Source organism: Anabrus simplex, chromosome 8, assembly GCF_040414725.1.
Source record: "Anabrus simplex isolate iqAnaSimp1 chromosome 8, ASM4041472v1, whole genome shotgun sequence".
Classification (NCBI taxonomy): Eukaryota; Metazoa; Arthropoda; class Insecta; order Orthoptera; family Tettigoniidae; genus Anabrus; species Anabrus simplex.
In genome coordinates this window covers 105,971,102-105,997,462 of record NC_090272.1, presented here as the reverse complement: position 1 = coordinate 105,997,462, position 26,361 = coordinate 105,971,102, and the positions used below count along the sequence as shown (strand labels likewise).

At 41.8% G+C, this 26,361-nt stretch overlaps 1 protein-coding gene across 1 annotated transcript in view; it reads right to left on the bottom strand.

Annotated features, from left to right (window-relative positions):
* The window catches only part of LOC137501900 (phospholipase B1, membrane-associated-like), a 96,186-nt gene that overhangs the window by 43,717 nt on the left and 26,108 nt on the right, over positions 1-26,361 (bottom strand). The window contains exons 3-5 of the mRNA XM_068229059.1: positions 24,114-24,327; positions 7,055-7,281; positions 2,667-2,826 (exon numbers count right to left, since the gene is read on the bottom strand). Of these exons, the coding sequence (XP_068085160.1) occupies positions 2,667-2,826; positions 7,055-7,281; positions 24,114-24,327 (601 nt within the window). The remainder of the gene's footprint in view (positions 1-2,666; positions 2,827-7,054; positions 7,282-24,113; positions 24,328-26,361) is intronic.

The following is a 26,361-nucleotide window of genomic DNA, read 5'->3' as shown; positions in this document are numbered from 1 at the left end:
TCAACTATCTTCTGGTGTTTTACTCTGTCGAAAGCCTTCTGGTAATCAATAAAACAGGCATAAATGTTTCAATTCACGTCTCAGAACCTTTGAAACGGCACCTGGATACAAAACAATGCGCACCAATTTTGACCACTGCACAATTAAATTAGGAGCTTTAAACATACCCTGCTGGACAGTGAATTCCTCCTTACATCGCGCCAGCAGTTCAAAATAACTTCACTCCGATTGAACACTGACGACCCCCATCCGCACATCTTTACTGCCCTGTAACTCGTATATACATTTTTATTTTTATTTTTGCTAGTGATTTTACGTCGCACCAACACAGACAAGTCTTATGGCGACGATGGGACAGGAAGGAGCTAGGAGTGGGAAGGAAGCAGCCGTGGCCTTAATTAGGTACAGCCTACCGAGCTCGATAGCTGCAGTCGCTTAAGTGCGGCCAGTATCCAGTATTCGGGAGATAGTGGGTTCGAGCCCCACTATCGGCAGCCCTGAAGATGGTTTTCCGTGGTTTCCCATTTTCACACCAGGCAAATGCTGGGGCTGTACCTTAATTGGGGCCACGGCCGCTTCCTTCCCACTCCTAGCCCTTCCCTGTCCCATCGTCGCCATAAAACCTATCTGTGTCGGTGCGACGTGAAGCAACTAGCAAAAAAGAAAAATAGGTACAGCCTGGTGTGAAAATGGGAAACCACGGAAAACCATCTTTAGGGCTGCCGACAGTGGGGCTCGAACCCACTATCTCCCGAATACTGGATACTGGGCGCAATTAAGCGACTGCAGCTATCGAGCTCGGTACTCGTATATGCATGCACGATAGAATATAATATTCGAGGGTTTTACATATTTAAGTGTGCTCTTTCGGAGGGTGTATAAATCGGTTTTATATTTTCTTAACATTGATTGATGTTTCCTTGTCAGTTGACGCCAGCTGATTTATATAACTGAATGACACTGAAACTGTATCCAAGTGAGTTCAATGTTCTTTAGTAATGTCGGGGCATGTTGACTTCTGTTGATATGTTGATAGTTTTATATTTTCAAAAAAACAGAAACTAGGGGTGTAGAGAAACCATTAGCCCATACTAAATCCCTAGAAGTGGGCATATAGCATCATAATCCGCAAGAAACTATAGTACTGATATCTTCGAGTGGTAATAATAATTTCGTGTGGCTATTTTTAGTCGAGTGCAGCCCTTGTAAGGCAGACCCTCCGATCAGGATGGGTGGCATCTGCCATGTGTAGGTGACTGCGTGTTATTACGGTGGAGGATGGAATTAACCAATTAAGGTTAAAATCCCCGACCCGGCCGGGAATCGAACCCGGGACCCTCTGAACCGAAGGCCAGTACGCTGACCATTCAGCCAACGAGTCGGACTCTTCGAGTGGTACACCATTAAAACTGAGATCTCAAAACTGTGCCGCTAGAGTTTTCGTAGGTGCGAGTATGAGGAAATTAAATTCAAAGATCTCATTGAAGCAACAATTAGAAAAGACAAAATCTATCAGTCACTGAACATGTGGAAAACGTTCTTACACGTGGAGCAGAAGACAAGAAAGTCCGAAACACAACTTTTAACTTTTATTGTTAGGAGGAAAGACACAGTGGATGTGGACATGGTTAAATGTGACCCGAGAGCTAATTACTCGTTATTCACATCTCTCTGGCCGGGAGGTGGTATTCTCTAGGTTAATGATATCTCAGCTTCTACTTAATAGATTGAGGTAAGACCAAGTGCAGGGAAATTTCGAATGTCTCTATCTTCATACCGGTGGAGCCTCCGTGACTCAGGCGGCAGTGCGCCGGCCTCTCACCGCTGGATACCGTGGTTCAAATCCCGGTCACTCCACATGAGATTTGTGCTGGACAAAGCGGAGGCAGGAAGGGTTTTTCTCTGGATACTCCGGTTTTCCCTGTCATCTTTCATTCCAGTAACACTCTCCATTAACATTTCATTTCACTTGTCAGTCATTTATCATTGCCCCACAGGAATGCGACAGGCTTCGGCAGCTGGCACATTTCCTATCCTCGCCGCTAGATGGGGGTTTCATTCATTCCATTCCTGACCCGATCAATGATTGCCTGTGGATTTTCATTTTCTATCTTCATACCGGTAAATTTCATGAATTACTGATTAGCAGTTCTCGCGTTGGTTCAATTTGAACCGAATGACAGACCAGGCAAAACTTTTTAAAAAATATCTAAATCGTCTCTGCAACGTGTACACTATCAATCATCTAAAAATCGCAATAAGTAAACGAATGTACTGGTGGACACTATATTCTTATTATATTAGTAAGGTATAAACAATTTATTAGCCTATTTCAGCAATTGTCAAAACATTTAAAGCCGGGCTGAATGGCTCAGACGGTTGAGGCGCTGACCTTCTGACTTCAACATGGCAGGTTCGATCTTGGCTCAGTCCGGTGGTATTTGAAGGTGCTCAAATACGTCAGCCTCGTGTCAGTAGATTTACTGGCACGTAAAAGAACTCCTGCGGGACTAAATTACGGCACCTCGGCGTCTCCGAAAACCGTAAAAATGTAGTTAGTGGAACGTAAAGCCAATAACATTAATCAATCAATTAATTAAAACATTTAGAAAAATCTGGAATGGGACACAACTTGGCCCTGAACAAGTTAAAGATATGTCACTCACTTGGCGGGGCGACAACGTTGACCAGTGTGCGAGGCATGTTATCTCTTAAGAAATCCAATGTCTTAATGAGATCTAATCGGTGTTTCTCAGGAACCTCTGTGCTGTTTACGTAGCACATGTTGGAACAGAAATCGTTTGCTCCGATCATTAACGTCACCAACTGAAAAAGAAAAAAAAATTACTTGAACCAAGTCTCATTTAAACGTCCTATACTCCTAAATAAATGTGCTTAATGGGTTCTTAATGGCTCGGATGACGGTGGTAATGATGATGAGAGGTAGGTATATGATATACTTTACTTGCAAAGTTAGGGACACTTTTCCCTGTCTTATACTTAACCACTAAATGCATGAGTAATATAATCTGAATTTAACACAACTCTCCACTGCATTTATTGTTACAAACAAAACACTGTCTGGTTTATCAATCTAATTTAATTCAGCATGACCCAATTAGCACACACACACATACACACACACACACACACACAATTATATTCAACCAGGAATGATCACACTCCGTTGATATCTGTCTATTTACAAAGTCTTCTGCTCTCACTCAGCGGACCTCCAGTTGGACAGTCTTTACCTGGAACGGGTTATAATCCTTATTGACAGGCTTCATTTTACTTTTACTTGTCTCCGCACGCCCATTCAGCCCGCAAAACAGCCCCGCGCAGACAGGCTCGAACACAGGGCTACTGGCCACTACAACACACGACTCCAGAGAAAGGCCGATAACTCACACAGTCAACACAGTCAATTCACGTGGTCACTCCACACAGTGAACTAATCAACACTGACAAATAAACAGTGGTCGCATAACAGCAACAACTCAACAGTGCTAGCAAGCATCACGATACACCACACAAGAACAAGTAATTAACAACTCTGCTCATACCAACTGTTCCACACACTGACACTCCACGTCGGTACACGTACAATACACCACTCAATAAACCAAAACACTACACACCCAGTACTTCAACAGCACTCCAACACGACGATACTCTGACAGTGACTCCAGTAGCATTTTCTGCCTGAATTCAAACGTCCATTATAGGGCTTATTTGTATGAGAGAATCACCCCTCCTGACAGAGTGTACGAAAAATATTCCTCTCCTACAAACGGGATGTTAGTTTGGTTATATACACAATGTATCAGGTATATTTTGTACTTGTTTAGTGCCCCTTGTGGGTGGGGTACGCAGACGAAGAATACACCCACGGTATCCCCTGCCAGTCGTAAGAGGCGACTAAAAGGGGTGATCACGGGATGATGAAATCAGAACCATAAGACCACTTGTGATTAGTACCACCATGTGAGGAACACCATGGTTCTACGTTACCTAGGAGTAGTACGCTTATGTGAGGTACACTACGGGTCTAGGCGTTGCCTGTGGTTAGTGCCATTGTGTGTATCCCTCCGAGGGGGCGGGGGACACTCGGCGGCGCGGACTAATGTCCATGCGAGAAAAGGTGCCGTACGCTGCGCTGGAATTTGTTGGTTCCCTGTATTCAGAATGGGTCTGCGTTACGGTACCTATGAGTAGTACCACTATATGAAGAACACCACGGGCCACGTTGCCTCTGATTAGTACCACTATGTGAGGAACAACACGGGTTTGGCTTTTTCCCATGATTAGTACCACTATGTGAGGAACACTATGGGTCTGCGTTGCTTGCGAGTGGTGCCCGTATGTGAGGAACACCATGGGTCTATGTTGCCTGCGAGTTGCACCGTTATGTGTGGCATACAATGGGTCTGCATTACCAGCGTGCGAGGAACACCATGAGTCTACGTTACCTGTGATTAGTACCACTATAGGAGGAATACCATGGTTCTGCTTTGCCAGTGATTAGCACTATTATGAGGGGCCGGTGGCCTGGATTTTTGACCCCTTTTTGTACAAGCATCATCTCAGAAAAAGAAGGCATTGTGAACTGGATCCAGTGATTGTTTTGAATTCATGGTCGTTTTTTTCATGATCATTCGTTTTATATTTTAGTCAGAAGATACATTTTGAAGTTTTAATAATCGTTTTATTTCGTTGCACCTCGTACCATTAGTGGCCAATGACCTAGCTAACAGGCCCCTTTATACAACAAACATCATCGGCAGCATTTTCATCATCATCATCATCATTTTCATATTTGTTTAGTGTGTTAAAGTCTACAAAATACTAAATATTTGTGTATGTTTATACAGTTCAGGGCAAACTGTTTCATGTTAACTATTGTTTTACCTAAAATAAGACATTTCATAGAATTATTGATAAACTAAACACAAAATTCAAATATTTACAGGATGCAGAGAGATGAATGGCTATTCATTTTCCAGTATCGTCTTCGTTATCTGCATTGCATGTTGAATTTTCGAGTATTCTCAGTACATCAAATATGTATATTCTTACTTCTCTTCTGGCACTTGACACGCATACTGCTTGTAATGGGGTCTCGGAAAAATTAATAGTACATGCAGCAAGTCTGTCAGAGTACCGCGTTTGCAGAATCCACGCGTATGATGTTCCCTGAGGTTCTTATAGTCCTTATTGCAGGCTCCTTGATCTTCCTCTGACATCATCCCACGTAGTAGAACGGCTGCCTCAATTAAGTGAACACCATGAATCAATATCTTATGCACACTTTATGGCGTATAATACCACTGTTAATTTTCGACATGTTATTCTGACATATCGAAGCAATCGAAGCAATGTTTATGGTTTTAAGGATGCTTCCAAATCGTCGGATTAGCTCTTCATCTACGCCAGTAATATCCGATGTTAAAGCTGGATCTTCAAAGAACCTCCACACACTACTCCCGTAATTGGTCATACCAAAGTCCGGTTTGGGTATGTCGACAAGAAGCCCCATTTCTTTCGTAATCATTCTTGTATTCCTCTTTTTTTTCAACTTCAGATTTGTTTTCATTGCGTATATGCCACGATTTAGGGTCTTATCTGTATTATATGTGTAAGATGAACTCAAAAATTTAATCACGAGTGATGGCTTGCAAAACCCACCGCTTTTACATCTGGATGTTTAGGCCCAACAAGGCTAAGTTTGTTCATTTGTGAAGGAGTTGTCCTGAACACATGAAAATTTGGGGTTGCTTGGTTTGAGAGCAGACAGCACATCTTTCCGTCGATCATTGCGAGGACAGGTTTCTCCCTCACAAAAAGTTCACGAACGTGTATGTGTACAACAGTGGGAGGTAATGCATTTATCTGTGATTTTATGCTATAACATTTCTTCCTTTGTTAAGTAGTGACTTTCATTCCACCTCGAAATAACTTTGAGAGTTGCTACTAACAGCGGAAAACGTGGTCATCTACAGTGGCATCCTTGACAGAGCAAATGTATACTTACCATAAATATCCTCTTCCGTTGCCGGAAACAGAGTTGCTTGTAATGTCTTTGTCCAGCAGCGCCACCGCAATCTCCCATATTAAGTGTAGGACGAGTTTCTATACCTACCCATGCCTGCTAGAACATTTCTAGCTGTACGACACTAAACGCTGTACGATATGACGAAGCAACGATTGCAGTTGTAGGCTACCTCCGTAGAGTATCTAGTGATATCAGTTTCATCTGGATATCATCGCTCTTTTGTCCCAAGTAGCATGTGATAAGGTGATCTGCTCCTTTGTGAATGCTTCATTGATTGCCCCTTTAATGGGCTCTCACGTATTTGCGTATTCCTTTCTGGGGGAGAAATTTGATACTTGGTTTTTACTAATTGCCAGCATCACGCCTGCCAGAATATTGCAAACATTTCCGTGGCAAGAGGAATCTCACCAACCTTACTGCATGTGTTTCCAGCAATGGCGGAAGTTTTCGTCTTCGACTTCTATCGGTTCACGCATGTGATAACTTACGTGGAGGACAAATGTATCTTCTTTTGAGGGCAGTCTGCTTCTACTACTATAAAAAAGTTTTCATTCCTCCCCTGAAGGGGGAGGCGGGCCTCTTAGACGGTAACGCCGTCTCTCAGGCCGGGAGATTTGTGGCCGTGAAGGAGATGCTCGAAGAAGGTGAGGGGGGTTGGCGGCCATGGCCTTTACTAGGAACTGTCCAGGCATTCGCCTTAGTTGTCTGCTTCTACAAACGTCGCCATTTTAACGCGCAACCAATCGCTGTTTTTGCGGAGGATATTCTTCAATACATAGTGAGAGTTAGACCACTCTTTTCCTAAATTTGTTCCCGTATATGTCCCTCAGGATCTTCCAAGTCATACTTCGTTAATAAGTAATCTTACATACACACTCACGGGCTTTCTTTCCGGACACTGGGACTTTTTCTTAGGAAAACGGGATGAATGGTATCCTAACTAGCCATACATTCATAAAAACGAATTTCAGTGATATGGCAGAAAATATAACTTAGTACCTTCCAGTCATTGTTGAAGTCGATACGGCTGTCTCCACGCATGCGTTTCCACAGGTTACGAGCTTGGAAATGAGTATCCTGACTCATAGCTGCTGGGTCGGCGACATTGAACTGTGATGACCGGTGATGAGATAAAGAATCCCCCAGCGAGTACCCCACCAGGTTCGGGTTGAACTCTTTGAGGATATTAGGAAGTGTTAACAGTTCGCGCCACGTCCTGTCTCCACCTGGAACAATTAACAAGTGTACAATAGAGATGGGCAAAAAAAAAAAAAAAAAAAAATCACAACAGTTATTTTGAAACGGTTCTGGACTGCTACTGAGACTTATTCGGTGTCTTGAATCCAATCAGCCTTAAGCACGAATGGGTTATACTCGTGGCAAACATCGATACTCGAGCGATGCCTTCAATCAATCAATCAATCAATCAATCAATCAATCAATCAATCAATACTGATCTGCATTTAGGGCAGTCGCCCAGGTGGCAGATTCCCTATTTGTTGTTTTCCTAGCCTTTTCCTAAATGATTTCAAAGAAATTGGAAATTTATTGAACATCTCTCTTGGTAAGTTATTCCTTTACGGTGGGTATTTTATTTTTGCAAATGAGTGCATACAGTATGCGTGTCCGACTCGTTGGCTGAATGATCGGCGTACTGCCCTTCGGATCGGAGGGTCCCGGGATCGATTCCGAATCGGGAATTTTAGTCGCTTCTGATTAATTCTTCTGGCTCGGGGACTGGGTGTTTGTGTATGTCACAACACTCTCCTCTTCATATTCAGACTAAACACTACACTACCAACGACCACAGAAACACGCAATAGTGATTACATCCCTCCATATAAGGTCGGCGTCAGGAAGGGCATCCGGCCATAAAAAAGGGCCAAGTCCACATGTGTGACGCAGTTCGCACCCGTGACCCCACAGGTGTGGGGAAAAAGCGGTAGAAAAGAAGAAGAAGAAGAAGAGAGCATACAGTATGCGTACTGTCGGGAGATGAGAAGAATGCATTTGTCTGGTGAGGCCCAAGGCAAAGGAGCATTCGGCAGCCCAACCACCATCGCAAATATTGCGATAACAACCCCTCTACTAGCTTAATCTAGCAGCGGTGCTTCTGTCACTTGTAATTCAGCCGTCTCTATGTTCATTGCCATTGCCTGGGTCTGCGTTCGTACGTGTTTCTTTCTCAGATTTTTGCCCTTTGTTATTGCTCGTTATTTCCCTTGTTATGTCTGTGTAACACTGTGTAAAGACACCGTAATGTCTGTCATACACAAGAATTCTTCAACTAGACTGATACACCTCCATGCTGGTTCTAGTAGTAGCTTTATCGATGGAGTAAAGTTGTTTATTAGTGGAGGAAAGGCCACGGGATTTACCATGACCATTTGAATGAAGTGAATTTTCGTAAGTGGGTGAGTGTAAAACTCCTTCTTAATCTCCGCTCTGAAAGTTTTCTGATAATCAACAGTGCGCCTTACAGTACACTCTAGGGATGCCGTTATAAGTGATGTGGTAAAATGGCTAAAAGAGAACGAAATGAAGATTTCTGAAAGAAATGTCAGCTTTTTGAACTTTTAAAAAAAAATCTAGTTCGATGAATTACTGAGATCGCGTCCATATACAGTTCTGCGGGGGCCAAAATCAAAAGAGGAGAACATTATGGGTGCCATCTCGTAAATGAAGCGGCAGAAAGAGAAAGCAAATTCTATCGCATCTGTGACAATCGTCGGCTGGGAGGGATTCGACCAACACGTTATCAAACTGAAAAATTCTAAGAGAAAGATGGGTTATTGTGAGGTGTAGAAGACGGTTTTGTTATACGCTAAGGTGCTATAGATACGAGTGGGAAAAGTGGTGGCTCACCAACTTAATCTGAGCTAGCCGGACCTCTAAGAGTTAACGATGATGAAAGCCATTAACCAGAGTCCTGGAACTTACTCTCGCTTTTATTATTTTATAGCTATTCAAAATCTAAGATTACTGTGTCCCGATTTTATCTGGAGTACTCAGTGAAGACTCACCGGCAGAAAGTTAATTGAATTTAACTTCATTTACATTTTTCCTCGGTGCTGTATATTACGTCATTTATTCAGTCTTCAACTAGATTGTTATTGCTCATTCAACTAACCTCATTAATTTCATATTTTCGCATAACAATTAAAACATGTTCATGCCTACCGTATTGATTAAATGCGTGGTTATAATATTTTTTTATTTCATACTGTGACATAATTGCCTTCTTTCCGTACTCAAACGAGTAGAGAAAATGATAAGGTAGGGTGGGGGGGGGGGGAGTGGCAAATTCCGTCCCCGCACCTAATTCCTTTCCCCTAGGGATTTCCAGTTTGCACGGTTGGTACCTAATGTTTAGCCGCGCGCACACGCGTAGCCTCATCCCGTTGTCTTGTTATGAGAGTTGGTTGTGTGCACCATGTTTAGTTTTCGTGTACAACGAGGATACATTTTTCATGCTGAGCTGAGGAAGTGCAGCATTCAAATTAAGAGCCTGTTATTCCTAGAAATACTGGACTGCATTTCAGTCGTGTGGCGTAGTTCCTGGCATGTAATCGCTAAAGTGAGATGGTTGCCGTGGATTACTGTAGTGACCAGTATAATAAATTAGGGAATGTTCGTAATTTCGTGGGCCGATGACCTTCGATGTTAGGCCCCTTTAAACAACAAGCAACAAGCACACAAGCGTAATTTCGTCCCCCATCATTTTATTTATTAATTTATGTTTATTATTATTTTCAGATGGGAAAACGCAAGCAGTGGGATAATGAGGGTATTAAAAAGGCTATTAAGTCAGTAAGGGACAAGATAACGGGTTACAAACGTGCAAGTAAAGCGTTTAACATCCCTCGACCAATGCTGAAATATTATGTTAAAAAGAATACAAAGAAAACCTTTTTCATAAATGGCCTTCAAGTAATTCATTACAGAGAAAGTGTTTGGTAAGGTTAGAAAGGAAAAATATATTAAAATTAATTGTACTTTTCATAAATTTGGTTGGGGACGAAATTACGAACACATTTTTGGTGGTTTAGTTCTTAGGTTATAACAGTTTCATTGTAACTTGTGCGTAAGTGGAGTATATATATACCAATTTGTAGACTTGTTCATAATATTCCTGAATTTCTACAAGTCCAAATCTGCTAAGGGAACGAAATATGGGCTCCCTACCTTACTTTACCGTACAGTTTTATTAGAAATCGTCTCTGATTATTTGAACTCCGATTCACAGATGTGTAAACACGGACAGTCAGAGAGATCATGAATAAGAGTACACCTAACTTAACCTTGTTGAATTGTTTCCCATACCGTTTGCAGAACCGTGGTACCCATCTTCAGCAAAAATGGCGTCTCTGCATTACCATCCCAAGTAGTCTGCCGCCATCACCAAAATGACTAATGTACAACTTAATCTATTTCCGTTGGGTAAATATCGCATATATAACAGTATGTCGTAAAGTTCGTATTATCTTCATTAATCCAGGACCGGAGGACCATGTTTAGGACTATGGTAAGTCAGTGGACTGTTCACTGCTTCAAATAACATTAATTTTGTCGTTTTACTACCACATGATTCCAGGTACACACCTCTTATATCTTAGTAACATACTCACAAGAAAACAAAACGAACGTCATTGCACGGGTCAAACATGGATGATTTGTGTGATGATGTCAAAAATATTTCTAATTGAATATTTAATTCCAAAAAAATACATTCGCCATAATATGAAATAAAATATTGTACACAAAAGCCACTAACATGATAAGTTTACGTTATTCGTTTCAAAATTCTCACTCCTAACGTAAAATACCACCTTCCATGGCAGATGCTTGGTGCCATTCTATTGAATTAAATAACTCCAATTAATTGTGTTATACATTTAATATAAAATAGGTCATTATTGTACGTAATACAGTGAAACCGCTCTAAGTTGGACACCTACAGTTCCTTAAAAATGTGTCCAATGTAGTCCAATCTACAGGGTGAGTGTACAGTACTTCTAAAGTACACTGACAGTGCAGGAAAGGAAAAACTCTGAGCTAGTGCGTAAAAACAGTGGTTCTTTGAATTTATATACAGTACAGTACACTGAATTTCATGCCTACTACATTTTTTTTTTTAAAGCACTACAGTAGTGTCTTATATTTTATTTCGCACAGTGTACCGTTCACAGATCACCTCTTACTACAAAGACAAAGACGAAGACAAAGACACCTCCATACAGGCCATGAAGGTCCTTGGAGGAGTGGAAGTTAAAGGCTTCCACCATTGTTAATCGCGGCACGCGATGGGGTAGAGTGGTTAGCTCTACGCTCGGCCGCTTTTGCCCCCAGGAAATAACCTGATACTCATTTTTGGTGTAGGCTGAGTGAACCTTAGGGCCATATGGATCACCTCTTTTTTTTTGCTAGTTGTTTTACGTCGCACCGACACAGATAGGTCTTACGATGGGACAGGAAAGGGCTAGGAGTGGGAAGGAAGCGGCCGTGGCCTTAATTAAGGTACAGCCCCAGCATTTGCCTGGTGTGAAAATGGGAAACCACGGGAAACCATTTTCAGGGCTGCCGACAGTGGGGTTCGAACCTACTATCTCCCGAATACTGGATACTAGCCGCACTTAAGCGACTGCAGCTATCGAGCTCGGTGGATCACCTCTTACTGGTTAGCGAAAAAGTCAGTCACAAGACTGTTTTACTTTTCGACTGCCTTGCTGATTGTGATTCGACTTTCCTACGTAATCCAAATAGAGATTCAATGAAAAAATGAAATGGCGTATGGCTTTTAGTGCCGGGAGATCCCAGGACGAGTTCGGCTCGCCAGGTGCAGGTCTTTTTATTTTACTCCCGTAGGCGACCTGAGTGTCGTGATGAGGATGAAATGATGATGAAGACAACACATACACCTAGCCCCCTAGCCCCCGTGCCTGGGAAATTAACCAATGATGGTTAAAATTCCCGACTTTGCCGGGAATCGAACTCGGGACCGCTGTGACCAAAGGCCAGCACGCTAACCATTTAGCCATGGAGCCGGACAGACGTTCAATAATTTCTGGTAGGTTATACACAAACGCGTAACGTTCCAACTCATTAATACACTGCATGGCTTTTTGATTAGTAGGTGGTTCCCTTCGTCTTCTTCTGAAATTACTTTTTGTAGCAATCCATCAGTTGTGTCAGGAATATCATCGTGGACTTTCAACACATTATCGAAATCACTAAAAACACCCACGTCTCATAATTCACTGCGAAGGACATCAGGGAGACATCCCATTTCCTCAGTCAACACATTTCAGAATTGTTTCTTTAGATACGCCCATCCAAGCACCATGGATCCAGTTGCTCCAAATTGCGTCGAGAACCGTCATACCCAGTGTAAATTCGATTGCATTGTTACACTTATCAGTCAAATTACAAGAAGGCCCCTCTGCCTTAACATTATTGTTTTAAAACAATCAATCATTCAACAATGATCTGCATTTAGGGCGGTCGCCCAGGTGGCAGATTCCCTAGTGATTGTTCTCCTCCTATTTACATTTATTTATAATTGTTTCGCTAACCATTTCTTAAATGTTTTCAACGAACTTGGAAACATATGGAACATTTCCCTCGATCATTTATCCCAATCCCTTACTCTTCGTTCTATAAATGAATATTTGTCCCAATCTGTCCTCTTGAGTTCGAACGTTATCTTCATATTATGATATTTCTTTTCTTTTTTTTTTTTTTTTTTTGCTATTTGTTTTACGTCGCACTGACACAGAAATATCTTATGGCGACGATGGGATAGGAAAAGGCCTGGGAATGGGAAGTAAGCGGCCGTGGAATTAATTAAGGTACAGCCCCAGCATTTACCTGGTGTGAAAACGGAAAACCATCTTCAGAGCTGCCGACAGTGGGATTCAAACCCACTATCTCCCGGATGCGAGCTCACAGCTGCGCGCCCCTAACCACACGGCCAACTCGCCCGGTTTTCCTCATTTTGTCCGGCTCCATGGCTAAATGATTAGCGTGCTGGCCTTTACTAACAGGAGTCCCGAGTTCGATTCCCGGCAGGGTCGGGAATTTTAACCCTCATTGGTTAATTTCGCTGGCACGAGGGCTGGGTGTATGTGTCGTCTTCATAATCATTTCATCCTCATCACGACGCGCAGGTCACCTTCTTCTTCTTCTTTTTCTTCTTTTCTAGCCTATTTCAATCCACTGCTGGATATAGGCCTCTTCCATGTGCTTCCATCGTCTTCGGTCTTGAGCCACTTGGAACCAGCGTGTTCCAGCCAACAGCTTTATGTCGTCGAGCCATCTCTTCAGGGGTCTTCCAATGCCTCTCTTGTGTCCCCATGGTCTCCAGTGAACAATCCTAGAGGTCCACCTGTTGTAGTCTTGTCGAGCTACGTGTCCTACCCATTGCCATTTTAGTTTTGCTACTATCTCTAGGATGTCTGTTACATTAGTTCTTCTCCTGATGTCCTCTGAACGGATCTTATCCCTAAGGCTGATCCCTAGCATCTGTCGCTCCATGGCTCGTTGTGTTCGCTGAAGCTTGCGAGCATTTTCCTTCCTCAGAGTCATCGTTTCCAGACCGTAAGTTGTAACTGGCAGCACGCACGTATTATAAACCTTGGTCTTCAGGTTAATTGGAACATCCTTGTTAGTGAGGATGAATCTTAGTTTTCGGAATGCAGTCCAACTCATACCTATTCTGCGAGGAATTTCTGCACGTTGGTTGTCTTTTCCAAGTTTTATCTTGTGTCCAAGATAGATGTACTCATCGACAGCTTCTATATATTGGTTTCCCATTTTAAGTGGTCGACTCTCTGGGCTTAGTATTTTCGTTTTATTAATGTTCATTTCCAAACCAATCTTAGCAGAAGCAGTTTTTAATTCTTGGATCATGCTTTCTAGCTCATCTAGATTTTCACTTATGAGCACAATGTCATCGGCAAAACGCAGGTGGTTCAAATATAACCCGTTGATTTTTATTCCTTTATTATCCCAATGAAGGGTTTTGAATACATCTTCCAAGGCAGGTCACCTACGGGAGTCAAATCAAAAGACCTGTACCTGACGAGCCAAATACGTCCTCGGACACTCCCGGCACTAAAAGCCATACGCCATTTTTTCCTACTTTTAAAAGCTCCACTCAAGGTTATTCTTATACTTACGTCATTCCACACCAACTCACCGCTGACAGCTCGAAACATACCGCATAGTCGAGCATCTCCTCTCCTTACTCCCAAGTCTTCCCAGCCCAAAGTCTGTAACATTTTAGTAACACTGCTCTTTTGACGAAAATTACCCAATGCTCTTGGCCAGGCATCATTCTCAATGATAACGTTAACTTGCTTGCACTAAACCGTTACAAAACACAAGATATAATAGATTTTGAAGCTCAGTAAATAGAGAGATGGACAATCCGCCTAGCCAATAATATGTATTTACATTTCACACTATCAGATCAGTGCAGCTTGCGCTGTTGCGACGTAAAGATGACCGCGCCACTCTCTGCTTGCACCAAGGAAGAACAGCGTTTTTTTTTTTTTTTTTTTTTTTTTAGTCTGAGGGTGTACCAGGAGAGGAAATTCATAGAAGACTTTCATCATAATACGGGGACAATGTTTTGCCACCGCGAAGTATTTACCAGTGGATTGAACAGTTCAAAAAAGGTCGCACGAGCGTGAAGAATGAGTAAAGATCCGGGCGTCCATCTGCAGCCGTAACTGATGTCAATATTAAACAAGGACGTGATATGATCCTGAATAACAGACGAGTGACTGTTCTATGAATTTCCGCTCCTGGTACACCCTAGCAGCAGAAACATGAAATAGTGTGTACATCATTTCCTATAGGGTTGGTGTCAGAAATGCTATCTGGTCGTGAATCCGACATGAATTGCAGACTAACTGTAGAAATAAGGCCAAGAGAAGGAGTCTAGTAATTTGCACACCTCTGTGCAATTCGGACTAGATTCACATGCATTTGTCCGTATTAATGAGATTTCACTAATTTTCGTGTGCACTATACCGTGCCTTGTGCAACTAGCCTCGTTGGCCTTCCTTTCGCACATCGCCAGCAGCGGCACTTAAATACTGGTAAAATTAGAAACAACGAACATTGAAATTTTCCAAATATCCCCTGTAAAAAATTAAAATAAATGACTTAGAGACCTACTCTCAAGCCTTGCTTCATGTCCAACATGAGGCAGCTCTTTCGTATATTATATAGCATTAACCTGCGAGCAATTCTTAATGATGTGTACATAATAGGAAAACAATTACATTATAGTGAGGATATAAGAGCTCCTAACACATTAACGGATATGAATAAGAGAAAAGGTCTGAGATGAAACCCTTGAGGCGTTCCATGTGTTTTGGTGTATACTCACGAATCAACCGTGAAGCCCGCCTGCATTAAGAGACAAAATAGGGAAATCCGTGGAGACAAGAACAAGGGAATGTTAATGACATTGTTGGCTGAATGGTTAGCGTCGAGGCCTGTGACTCAGAGAGTCCCGAGTTCGATTCACAGCCTTGGATGGGTATTTTAATGATATCTGGTTGATTCCTCTGACTGGCGGACGGTGTTTGTCCTAATACACTCCCCTTCATGTACACACAGAACACACCAAACAACCAACCAACCACTACAGAAACTCGCAAGAACGAATACACTCCTCTACATAGGATTAGTAGTAAAAAGGGCATCCGACCGTAGAGCAGGGCCAAGTCCACAGGCGCGACGCAATTCACACCTGCGACCCCAGTGACCCATCTCCAACATACCTTTTTACCGTACAAGCTGTAATAATTTAAATTTTTACTACAAAGTCCACTTGGCTGATATGGAAATGTTGTTCAGTTGTACTGGCGATGATTCGCTTCTAAAATAATTTATTTTGTAGCAATCAAACTGTTGCTCACCGCTTCCTATACTTCGTTTTCATCCTATAAAACATGGCTACCTTTTATTTATTTATTTATTTATTTATTTATTTATTTATTTATTTATTTATTTATTTATTTATTTATTTATTTATTTATTTATTTATTTATTTCTGACTTACATTTGTGGCGAAGTTAGGACTCACGGCGCTCTCTTACACTTAACCACTTTAAACAATAAAATTTAGAAATGTAAAAAAAGGTAAAAAAAACAATAATTCTATAAAGAAATAATACTACGGACAGATAAACCAAGATTAAGTTACAAATCAGTACAGCAATTAGTTTGACAACAGTGATATTAATTATTATTATTATTATTATTATTATTATTATTATTATTATTATTATTATTATTATTATTATTATTATTATTATTATTATTATTATTATTATTGAAGTGCATAAGAGATGTAAAAAACATTCACACAACATACACACAATGACTCACACAACTCAGTTATATGATCCCAGGAGAAACTTTTGGCAGGCAGATTTGAATTTTTGAGAGGAAGTAACGTGCCGAGTGTCCATTGGGAGTGTATTCCAGAGTCTCGATGCAGTAACTAAAAAGGAATGATTGTATGAATTCGTTTGATTTAGTGGGACTTCAAGTAGGGAACCAGAACGGATACTAATTTCATGGAATGGAGAAAGGGAACGAAAATTAGAAGATAGATAAGTAGGAGTGTTCGTCGAGAGTACTTGGTAAAGAAGTGTCATTAGGTGTAAATTCCTTCGTTCATTTATGCGTAGCCATTCCAATATTTTGAAATATGGTGTAACATGAGAGTCATGTCGCAGTTGGTGGGCATATCGTATGCATAAGTTTTGTGCTCGTTGAAGTCTCAAAGCTTGTTCAGCACTTAGATTGACTAGTACATATCATGGCAGTCTAAAATAGGGAATCGTAGTGCTTGGATTAATTTTAATTTAAGGTTTTGAGAAAAAGCGTTCTTGCGACGTTTCAGCGGATATAGAGCTGCATGAACCTTTCTACATACATTAGTTACGTGTTCATTCCAGGTCAGATTCTCAGTGATGGAGATTCCAAGATTAGTTAAATTTTTAAGGTACGGTACAGCAATGTAATTGATGATGATTGGAGGAGGACTGGCATTTATAATTACATGTAATAATTTAGAGTTTCCTATTATAATACTTTGTGTTTTACGAGGATTTAGGATTAAGTTGCTGTTTCATAGAATAGGCGGTAAGCCTTTCAATATCTGAATTAATATGCTGAACTGTTTCATGTAAATTGTTTAAAGTGGTGTGTTTGTATATCTACATATCATCAGCATGCAAATGCATACTGAAGTGTGGAGGATATGCCATTAATATGCAAGATGAACAACACGGGCCCTAGAACAGACCCTTGAGGGACACCGCATGATTTTACAGCCCATTGGGATCTTTGACTGCTGGCGACGGTTTGTAAGGTAAGACTTTTAAAAAATTAGGGCTATCATGCCGATATGCAGAGAGTGGAGCTTGGATAATAATATTTCTATATTTACCGTGTCAAACGCACGGCTAAAGTCAAGGAGTGTCAGTATCGTCACCTGCCGTTTGTCCATTGCTAGTCTTATGTCATATGTTATCCTAAGAAGGGCAGTCGTAGTACTGTGTCCCTTTCTGAAGCCAGATTGCAATGGGTCAAAAGGAGAATGACTGGTTAAGAATTCTACTAGCTGCTCGTGTACAACTCGTTAAAGAACATTCGAGAGAGTGGGGAAGAATCGAAATAGGCCAGTAATCAGATGGCGCATTTGCTGTGGTTTGCTTTAATATTGGGGTTTCTAGAGCATCCTTCCATGCAGTTGGAAACGTCCCTGTAGTTAGACAGTAGTTTACAATGTGGGTAATGATTGGTAGGACAGCGCCAATAATGTTTTTATAAAGCCTATTGGGATGTTTCCTGGGGATGTTTTATCTGCTCCTTTAGCTTGTGACTTAACTGAATTCAAAATACGCTTTACACCATTTACACTGACAGCGTGAAAAGAGAAATTATGTTCGTTTTATGTAGGATATGATTTTGAGGTCGAGATTCCTTTATTGGGTTAGTTACGAAGTAAGATGTTAGTGTATCGAGAGATATAGATGGCTCATGAGGCTCCGTACATTTTCCAACTCCCATTGCTCGAAGTTGGTTCCAGGTGTCACGTGCATTTAAGTTCCTTGTTAAATTTTTAATGTGATTAAATTTGTTATTGCGAATTAATTGCTTTGTTCTGTTACGTAAAAGACGATGCTTTTCAAAATCTATTTCATTATTTGTTTCCTTATATCGGTAGAATATTGCGTCACGGCGAGCCATTGTTGCTTTTATATCGCTAGTTAATCAAGGTGCAGGCCAGCGAGTGACTCTAGCTTGCGACTTCCGTAAGGAGCTCTAATATCAACCTTTTCGCCCCTTTATATTATTCCTCTAAGTCGTTGGGGATATTTTATACCTATCCGCATGTTACTTGCGATACAAGTTCTATTATTCCATGAGGATTTTAAAAAAATCGTCACCACGGAAACACTTCACTACCACTGGAATACTTGAGAGGGGGTTGTGGTGGAGGTGGTGATTATTGTTTCAAGCGGAAGTACAACTCGACATGGCACTAAATAGCCTGTGTATAGTGGAACAAACAACCACATTCTTGGCCGCGTTCATTGCTGCCAACTCAAAGTCCATTAAGATTTTCTCAGATTGTACAACCAAAATTTTTCTGCTGTGCTGCGTTTTTCAGGGCTTCGAAGAGAGTTATGTAAGAACTAACAGTTATGGCGCGTGCTAATGGAAAAACATAATCGTGCACCGCACCATGCAGTGTATACAGCTGTCCAAATACACTGACTGACAGAGCAAATGCAACACCAAGAAGGAGTGGTCAGAACTGTATGCCAATTGCAGGGTAGACTGACGTCACTGAGGTATGCTCATGATGTGAAATGCGCCGCTGTGCTGCGCACGTAGCGAACGATAAATGGGACACGGCGTTGGCGAATGGCCCACTTCGTACCGTGATTTCTCAGCCGACAGTCATTGTAGAACGTGTTGTCGTGTGCCACAGGACACGTGTATAGCTAAGAATGCCAGGCCGCCGTCAACGGAGGCATTTCCAGCAGACAGACGACTTTACGAGGGGTATGGTTATCGGGCTGAGAAGGGCAGGTTGGTCGCTTCGTCAAATCGCAGCCGATACCCATAGGGATGTGTCCACGGTGCAGCGCCTGTGGCGAAGATGGTTGGCGCAGGGACATGTGGCACGTGCGAGGGGTCCAGGCGCAGTCCGAGTGACGCCAGCACGCGAGGATCGGCGCATCCGCCGCCAAGCGGTGGCAGCCCCGCACGCCACGTCAACCGCCATTCTTCAGCATGTGCAAGACACCCTGGCTGTTGCAATATCGACCAGAACAATTTCCCGTCGATTGGTTGAAGGAGGCCTGCACTCCCGGCGTCCGCTCAGAAGACTACCATTGACTCCACAGCATAGACGTGCACGCCTGGCATGGTGCCGGGCTAGAGCGACTTGGATGAGGGAATGGCGGAACGTCGTGTTCTCCGATGAGTCACGCTTCTGTTCTGTCAGTGATAGTCACCGCAGACGAGTGTGGCGTCGGCGTGGATAAAGGTCAAATCCGGCAGTAACTGTGGAGCGCCCTACCGCTAGACAACGCAGCATCATGGTTTGGGGCGCTATTGCGTATGATTCCACGTCACCTCTAGTGCGTATTCAAGGCACGTTAAATGCCCACCGCTACGTGCAGCATGTGCTGCGGCCGGTGGCACTCCCGTACCTTCAGGGGCTGCCCAATGCTCTGTTTCAGCAGGATAATGCCCACCCACACACTGCTCGCATCTCCCAACAGGCTCTACGAGGTGTACAGATGCTTCCGTGGCCAGCGTACTCTCCGGATCTCTCACCAATCGAACACGTGTGGGATCTCATTGGACGCCGTTTGCAAACTCTGCCCCAGCCTCGTACGGACGACCAACTGTGGCAAATGGTTGACAGAGAATGGAGAACCATCCCTCAGGACACCATCCGCACTCTTATTGACTCTGTACCTCGACGTGTTTCTGCGTGCATCGCCGCTCGCGGTGGTCCTACATCCTACTGAGTCGATGCCGTGCGCATTGTGTAACCTGCATATCGGTTTGAAATAAACATCAATTATTCATCCGTGCCGTCTCTGTTTTTTCCCCAACTTTCATCCCTTTCGAACCACTCCTCCTTGGTGTTGCATTGTCACTGTCAGTCAGTGTATTTCAGGAACGGTCTTAAAAGTTACTTCAGCAAAAAGTCGTGGGCTAGGGGACATAGACAATCATCTGAAGATAAAATGATAATTCGTTTGGGATCATGTTTCCCTGTGTCGTGTAAAAGCAAACTCTCATTGGTGAGAGTAACATTGCATGGTGCTCGTATGACAACTTCGGAGAGGAACTTAGGTGTAGGGGATCGTGGCTTATTTACAGTAGTTGCCTGTTGATGTCTCGCAGAAGTGCGTTTCTGTTCCGATGTCCCGTCAGTACTTCCTCATCCTCGTCATTAACGGCTGCTGGGGGCTCGTTAAGATGGGTTCCTGCTCTTCTTTTTATTGAACGAACCACTTCCTTTACTCTGACTGATGTAGGATCACTAGCACATTAGTTGGGTCTTCAACGCGCACCAGTTTACCCAATACGACTGCTTGGGGCTCGTTAAGATGGGCTCCTGCTCTTCTTTTTATTGAACGAACCACTTCCTTTACTCTGACTGATGTAAGGTCACTAGCACTTTGTTGGGGTCTAACACTGATGATATTTATGTGGGTGTGCACGTCAAAATTCGTAACATATGATCCTGTGCATGTCTCTCTATTGACACAGCACCAGTATTTCAATGTATTATTTTTAATACTTGCATTATAATTAAACCCGTAATTTTCATCCTGTAACGTAGGCATGTCCGTGATGGATTGCATTAATCTTGCCATATGAAACTACAAAAAAAATTAGTTAAAATATGCACTAAAATTTTGGTTAGAATCTATCTTAAAATCAATACACGTTCATTGCCATGGAAACTATTATTGTATCGACGAAATGTTATTTAAGCCCTTTTGCGAATTTTCCTCTTGACTAAAATAAATGTAGGCGAAAAACTGGTTGAAGGTATGTCCATAGTCATACTGCCCGTCGACCAAAAAATATAGACGAATTGTCTTTTGGGATACTGTTGTTGACGAAACATCCTGGAATCCGTCGGAACTACAATAGTTGCTGCTGGTCCACGTTATTTCTAGGCTTACTATTACACGTTGAACGTCCATAGTTCACTTTGATATAATCAGAATCACCGCTTCATCCCCATCGTCGGCATTGCTCACGACTACCAATTCACCGTATTCAAATCTTTCATTTAAACTAACATTTGTTTCAATGCACATCACCTTGTGTTTTCTCTTACTAACTTATCCCTAAACCTTGTTTTGCAGAAAACGTTTATGCTCAGTTTGAGAAAGGAAGCTGAACTTGTGATATTTGGGACATCACTGCATGTAATAAATTGTCGAACCGTGTAATTAATTGAAAAGATATATAAATTTAATCACTGGTAGGTCATTTTTTAATTATTATGTATATATATAGGGTTTTAATCATCCATTTTACACCATCATTTCATTTCTTTGTATCGCGGCTATAACTTATTTTGAACGAACGACTCATTGTGTAAAGTATTTCAACATCATTCGTATTAATAGCTTGCAGTAAATTTTCCAATAGCCGTAGTGAGGTGACCGAAGTCAGCAGGCTAATTTCAGCCCATTACCAGGAAATGTACGTCATCAAGCTTACGAGAGACCCCTTCCATACACTGAAGAGACAGTTGAAACCTTGTTAACGCCTACTTTGCGAAATTCGCTACCTGACGTTTTAATTACGCGGGAAATTTCAGCCTATGTGAATGGACGTAATGAAGCAACATGATGGATTCACAGCAATATAAAGAGTAGGGATAAGACCTCAAATCTTACTGGACCATGTGATATGGTTGATGGAGGGAGACTTTGGAATCTATATACTTCGACGACGAGGGCAGGAGAGGACACTCTTACTCTGATTTACAACTACTGAGAAGGACGATTCTAATCTATCATCGGAGGAGGGCTGTACGTCTTGACATCGGAGAAGATCTTAACTTAGTTCACTTTGCATCTGAGTAGCGTACTACTCAAAAGTTACCCTCATTGGGACCTGTTATCTCAATGACGGGAGTTAAAGTCAACGGGAAACCGGTTTTGACTGGTATAGGGCAGGAGAGATTTTGTTATGAATTTAGTTACACTATTGTTCCGTAATACGGAAGAATACAAGTGTATTCTCTCCATGAACGTAACCCATGGTGGTTTTGCTATTACGACTTTATGTAAGGAGTACAGTAGGAAGTGTTAAAGGCAGGAAAGTCGTAGTACAGCTAGTGTACTATGCACAAAGCAGAAGTAGAACTGGAATCCACAAGAAGAGATGACGCCGCCTGTACGAGAGATCCATCAATCATCAGCTGCTACATAGATCGTATCCAGATAACAGAGTCTATAAATGGTGAGCTAATGGCATAAATTACTGCAAGTCTACGCGTTACAATTCATGTTCTTAAAGTTTATTTCATTCAATTTTTCTTTTGCTTCCGTAAGTTCAGATTTCATTAATACGCCGCTACGTCACGTTTCTCATCCTAATAAGTAGCTGTTTTAATTTGTATTTTCTGAAATTATTATTAATGATCCTTAACTTCCAAGTTAGTGTACTTAATGGTTTGTGTTCCGTCACCCTACCCCTGGGAGTGTTTGAGTCTCATTACGTATTATTATTATCATTATTAATTACCAACTATCGTTTTCAAGCCATAAGCTTGAAGGCTGGCGCCCATGAGATATTTTTATGGAGAAACAATGATATATTACTTATTTATATTAAAGTTAAGATGACCCGCCACGTCACAAATTTGTCACACATCTATGGGCAAGAGTGGGTACGTCGCAAACTGACCATAGTTGACAAGATGCAACCTTGTGATTGACTTTATTTTATTTATTTTCTTATTTTACAATTTGCTTGACGTGTCACCGACACAGATACACCTTAAGAAGAAGAAGAAGGGAAGAGAAAGGACTAGGAATGGGAAAGAAGCGACCATGGCCTTAATTAGAGTACAGTGCCAGCATTTGCCTAGTATGAAAATGAGAGACCAACTCTTTACTTGTGTCAGCCTGAAATGTAAGTTCAATCGTGAACAACTTCTGTATCAATCTGTGCAGCGCATGGCCGGCCAATTTCTCAAGCTTGATAAACTTGAGCGTTGCGTGACAATAGCACACTGACATGTCGCTCGCTCACGTGCAACTTTTCCAGTAATGGCAGCGTATCACAGAGCAGCAACTAATCATCATGCCCGGATAATGCAATGGCTTTGTAGAATTTGCTTTACGTCGCACCGATACAAAGAGGTCTTATGGCGGTGATGGGATAGGAAAGGGCTAGGAGTGGAAAGGAAGCGGCCGTGTCCTTAATTAAGGTACAGCCCCAGAATTTGCCTGGTGTGAAAATGGGAAACCTCGGAAAACCATCTTCGGGGCTACTGACAGTGGGGTTCGAACCCACTATGTCCCGGATGCAAGCTCACAGCTGAGCGCCCCTAACCGCACGCTCAACTCACCCGGTGTGTAGAGACTTTATTGTGATTATCATGCACTAAGGTATCCTGAATCGACTGGCGCATAAAAACTCCTCTCGGTTTGGAGTGAGCACAATGCATTTGTTTTATGAAGCATATCGGTAAACACAGTACATTTCGTTCGTGTTAAAGTTCGCCACACTGCAAAATAATTACACACTAGTATAAAGAAAACGCAACACTTTATTATTATTATTATTATTATTATTATTATTATTATTATTATTATTATTATTATTATTATTATTATATTCCAGCAGGTACATATAATTTTAGCTGGGGGTTATTACTGAGTATTTTAAAAATGAAAAGGGCAATATGATGGTCGTTTAATCGAGAGACGGATATTCGAGGCTCTACTGTATAAACACTAAGTTATCATACCTATAGACCATGCAGAGCCCCTGTTCTCCACAAAGACCTGGAACATGTTGAGGGCTTCGATGCCGTTACCTGCCGTCAGGCTATCACCTATGGCACCCACCACGTCTATGTCGCCTGGTCGAAGTTGGTGCACACTGGTAGGGCGACTTTGCGAGCGACTGTTGTCCGTAGAACATGGAAACGGCTTCTCTGCTGGTACAGGCGGCTGTCGTTTCTAAAACATTGTTAATGCCATGTGAATATATGCTGTCAACAGACTATCACTGGTGTTCAGAACTATATGAACTAAAATACCCAAAATATGCATGCAAATATTTGAAATGGCCAAATGTGCACTTATATACAGAGTGTCTAAAAATAAGTTACGGAAATTTTAAGAGGACATAGTGTTCTCAAACAAAAATCGATCTCTTGCGTACTTTATTTCCTCCTAGTGAAAACTCAACATAAAATCGACAAAAAAATATGAGTTCAATCGTGAGCAACGTTTGTGTCAACTTGTGCAGCGTATGACCGGCCAAGCTCTCTTGCTTGATAACCTTGAGCGGTGCGCTACCATAGCACACTGACGTGTCGCTCGCTCACATACAACCTTGCTGGAAATGGCAGTGTATCTCAGAGCAGCATCTGATCATCATACCCGAATAAAATAGCGTCTTTATTCTGATTATCATGCTCTAAGGTATCCTGAACCGACTGGCGTACAAAAAAAACCTAGTAGTAAAACTCCCGGATTCGGGTGAGCACAACGCATTTGTTTTATGAAGCATATCGGTAAACACAGTACATACCGTTCATGTCGAATTTCGCCACACTGCAAAATAATTACTGAAATGACATATCCACGTAACATAAGTTATGTAATAGAAAAACCTAGCAAACACTTTTTTTGGTATTGACAGGCATTAAAGGTCGTGTTTAGAACAGAGTAAGGCTAAAAATCTAACACCAACGTAGTTCCGTACGTTATCATTGTGTTTTGATAGGTGTTAATCAGAAATGTACACCTCGATTAATGCCAAACACCTTCTTTACGATTTACTGGCGTAACAGGCTGGGTCTTTAGAGATCGACTTTATAGTCCTTAGGCCAGTGCGGAACAGGCCACAAGCGCGAAAACTTACAGGAAATGCTGCTTTAAATTTCTCCTTCCCGATGCCCCACTACACGTGTTGAGTCACGGATTACACTCTACTGTATTGCTTGCCAGCTGCATAGCACATGTAAACAGTCGAAACTATACGGTCCTTACTCAAGTGCTCATATTTCTACTCCGCTCATTAGTAAAGGTTCTGATAATTTCTGCGTCCCCCGCGTATTTTCCTTGGAATTCTAACATTAACACTCATCTCCGCTAACGTTTTGTTGCGGATTCAGTACACTACGTCACAGGACATAAGAGATAGGACCCAGTTACCCCCGACGATTAACCAAACGGTTTAGGAAAAAAATGGATGATGGAACGTCTCTTACATTATTGGGGTAATAATGCCCATCAATTTTCTGTAACTATTTTCAGATATCCTGTATATGCACTAGCTTACTGAAAAACAAACCACTAACAACATACCGGTAACATGAAATATTCACGATTTTAATCATTAGATATTACTCACACAGACTCAAAAATAATTATTCTTACCCTTTCTTACGATCAACCAAACGTGATTTTGTAACACTCTGAGATATTATAATACTATCCATATTTTCTGACTAAAGCATATTCTTCCTATCAGAAAAAGATGCTTAGGTATAGGAACTATCCTTTCACCAACGCAAGCCGTGGGTGGACAAAACTTACAATCGGGTAATGAGCTAAGGATAATGTCCGCATCACCACCAGAACCTCGAGGGACTTAGCTTCTTAAGCCCACTATTCTTTGCGGGGGCGTATTCAAGTTTCTGCTTCATATACCTGCTACGTTATCCACTAGCTCCATCTTAATTTTCGATGACAGCATCAAGCACCTACAAGCTACCAGAAAGTGCCATAACCTGTGTTATAATTGCTTGACGCTACAACACAGCACATACTATGAAAACATGATTTCATGTACACAGTGCACAACTTTGCAAAGATTACCATGGCATTACCACCGTACAACTAAATATGATCTGCTCCATGTTGTGTCTTTTACCGAAGTCCAGAAAACTCGAAAACGGTACCTATTTGCCAAAGAAAATTATAAATATGCTCTTAACATCAAAATATGTACGAAAATCCAAAATATGCTAAACAAACAGTTCT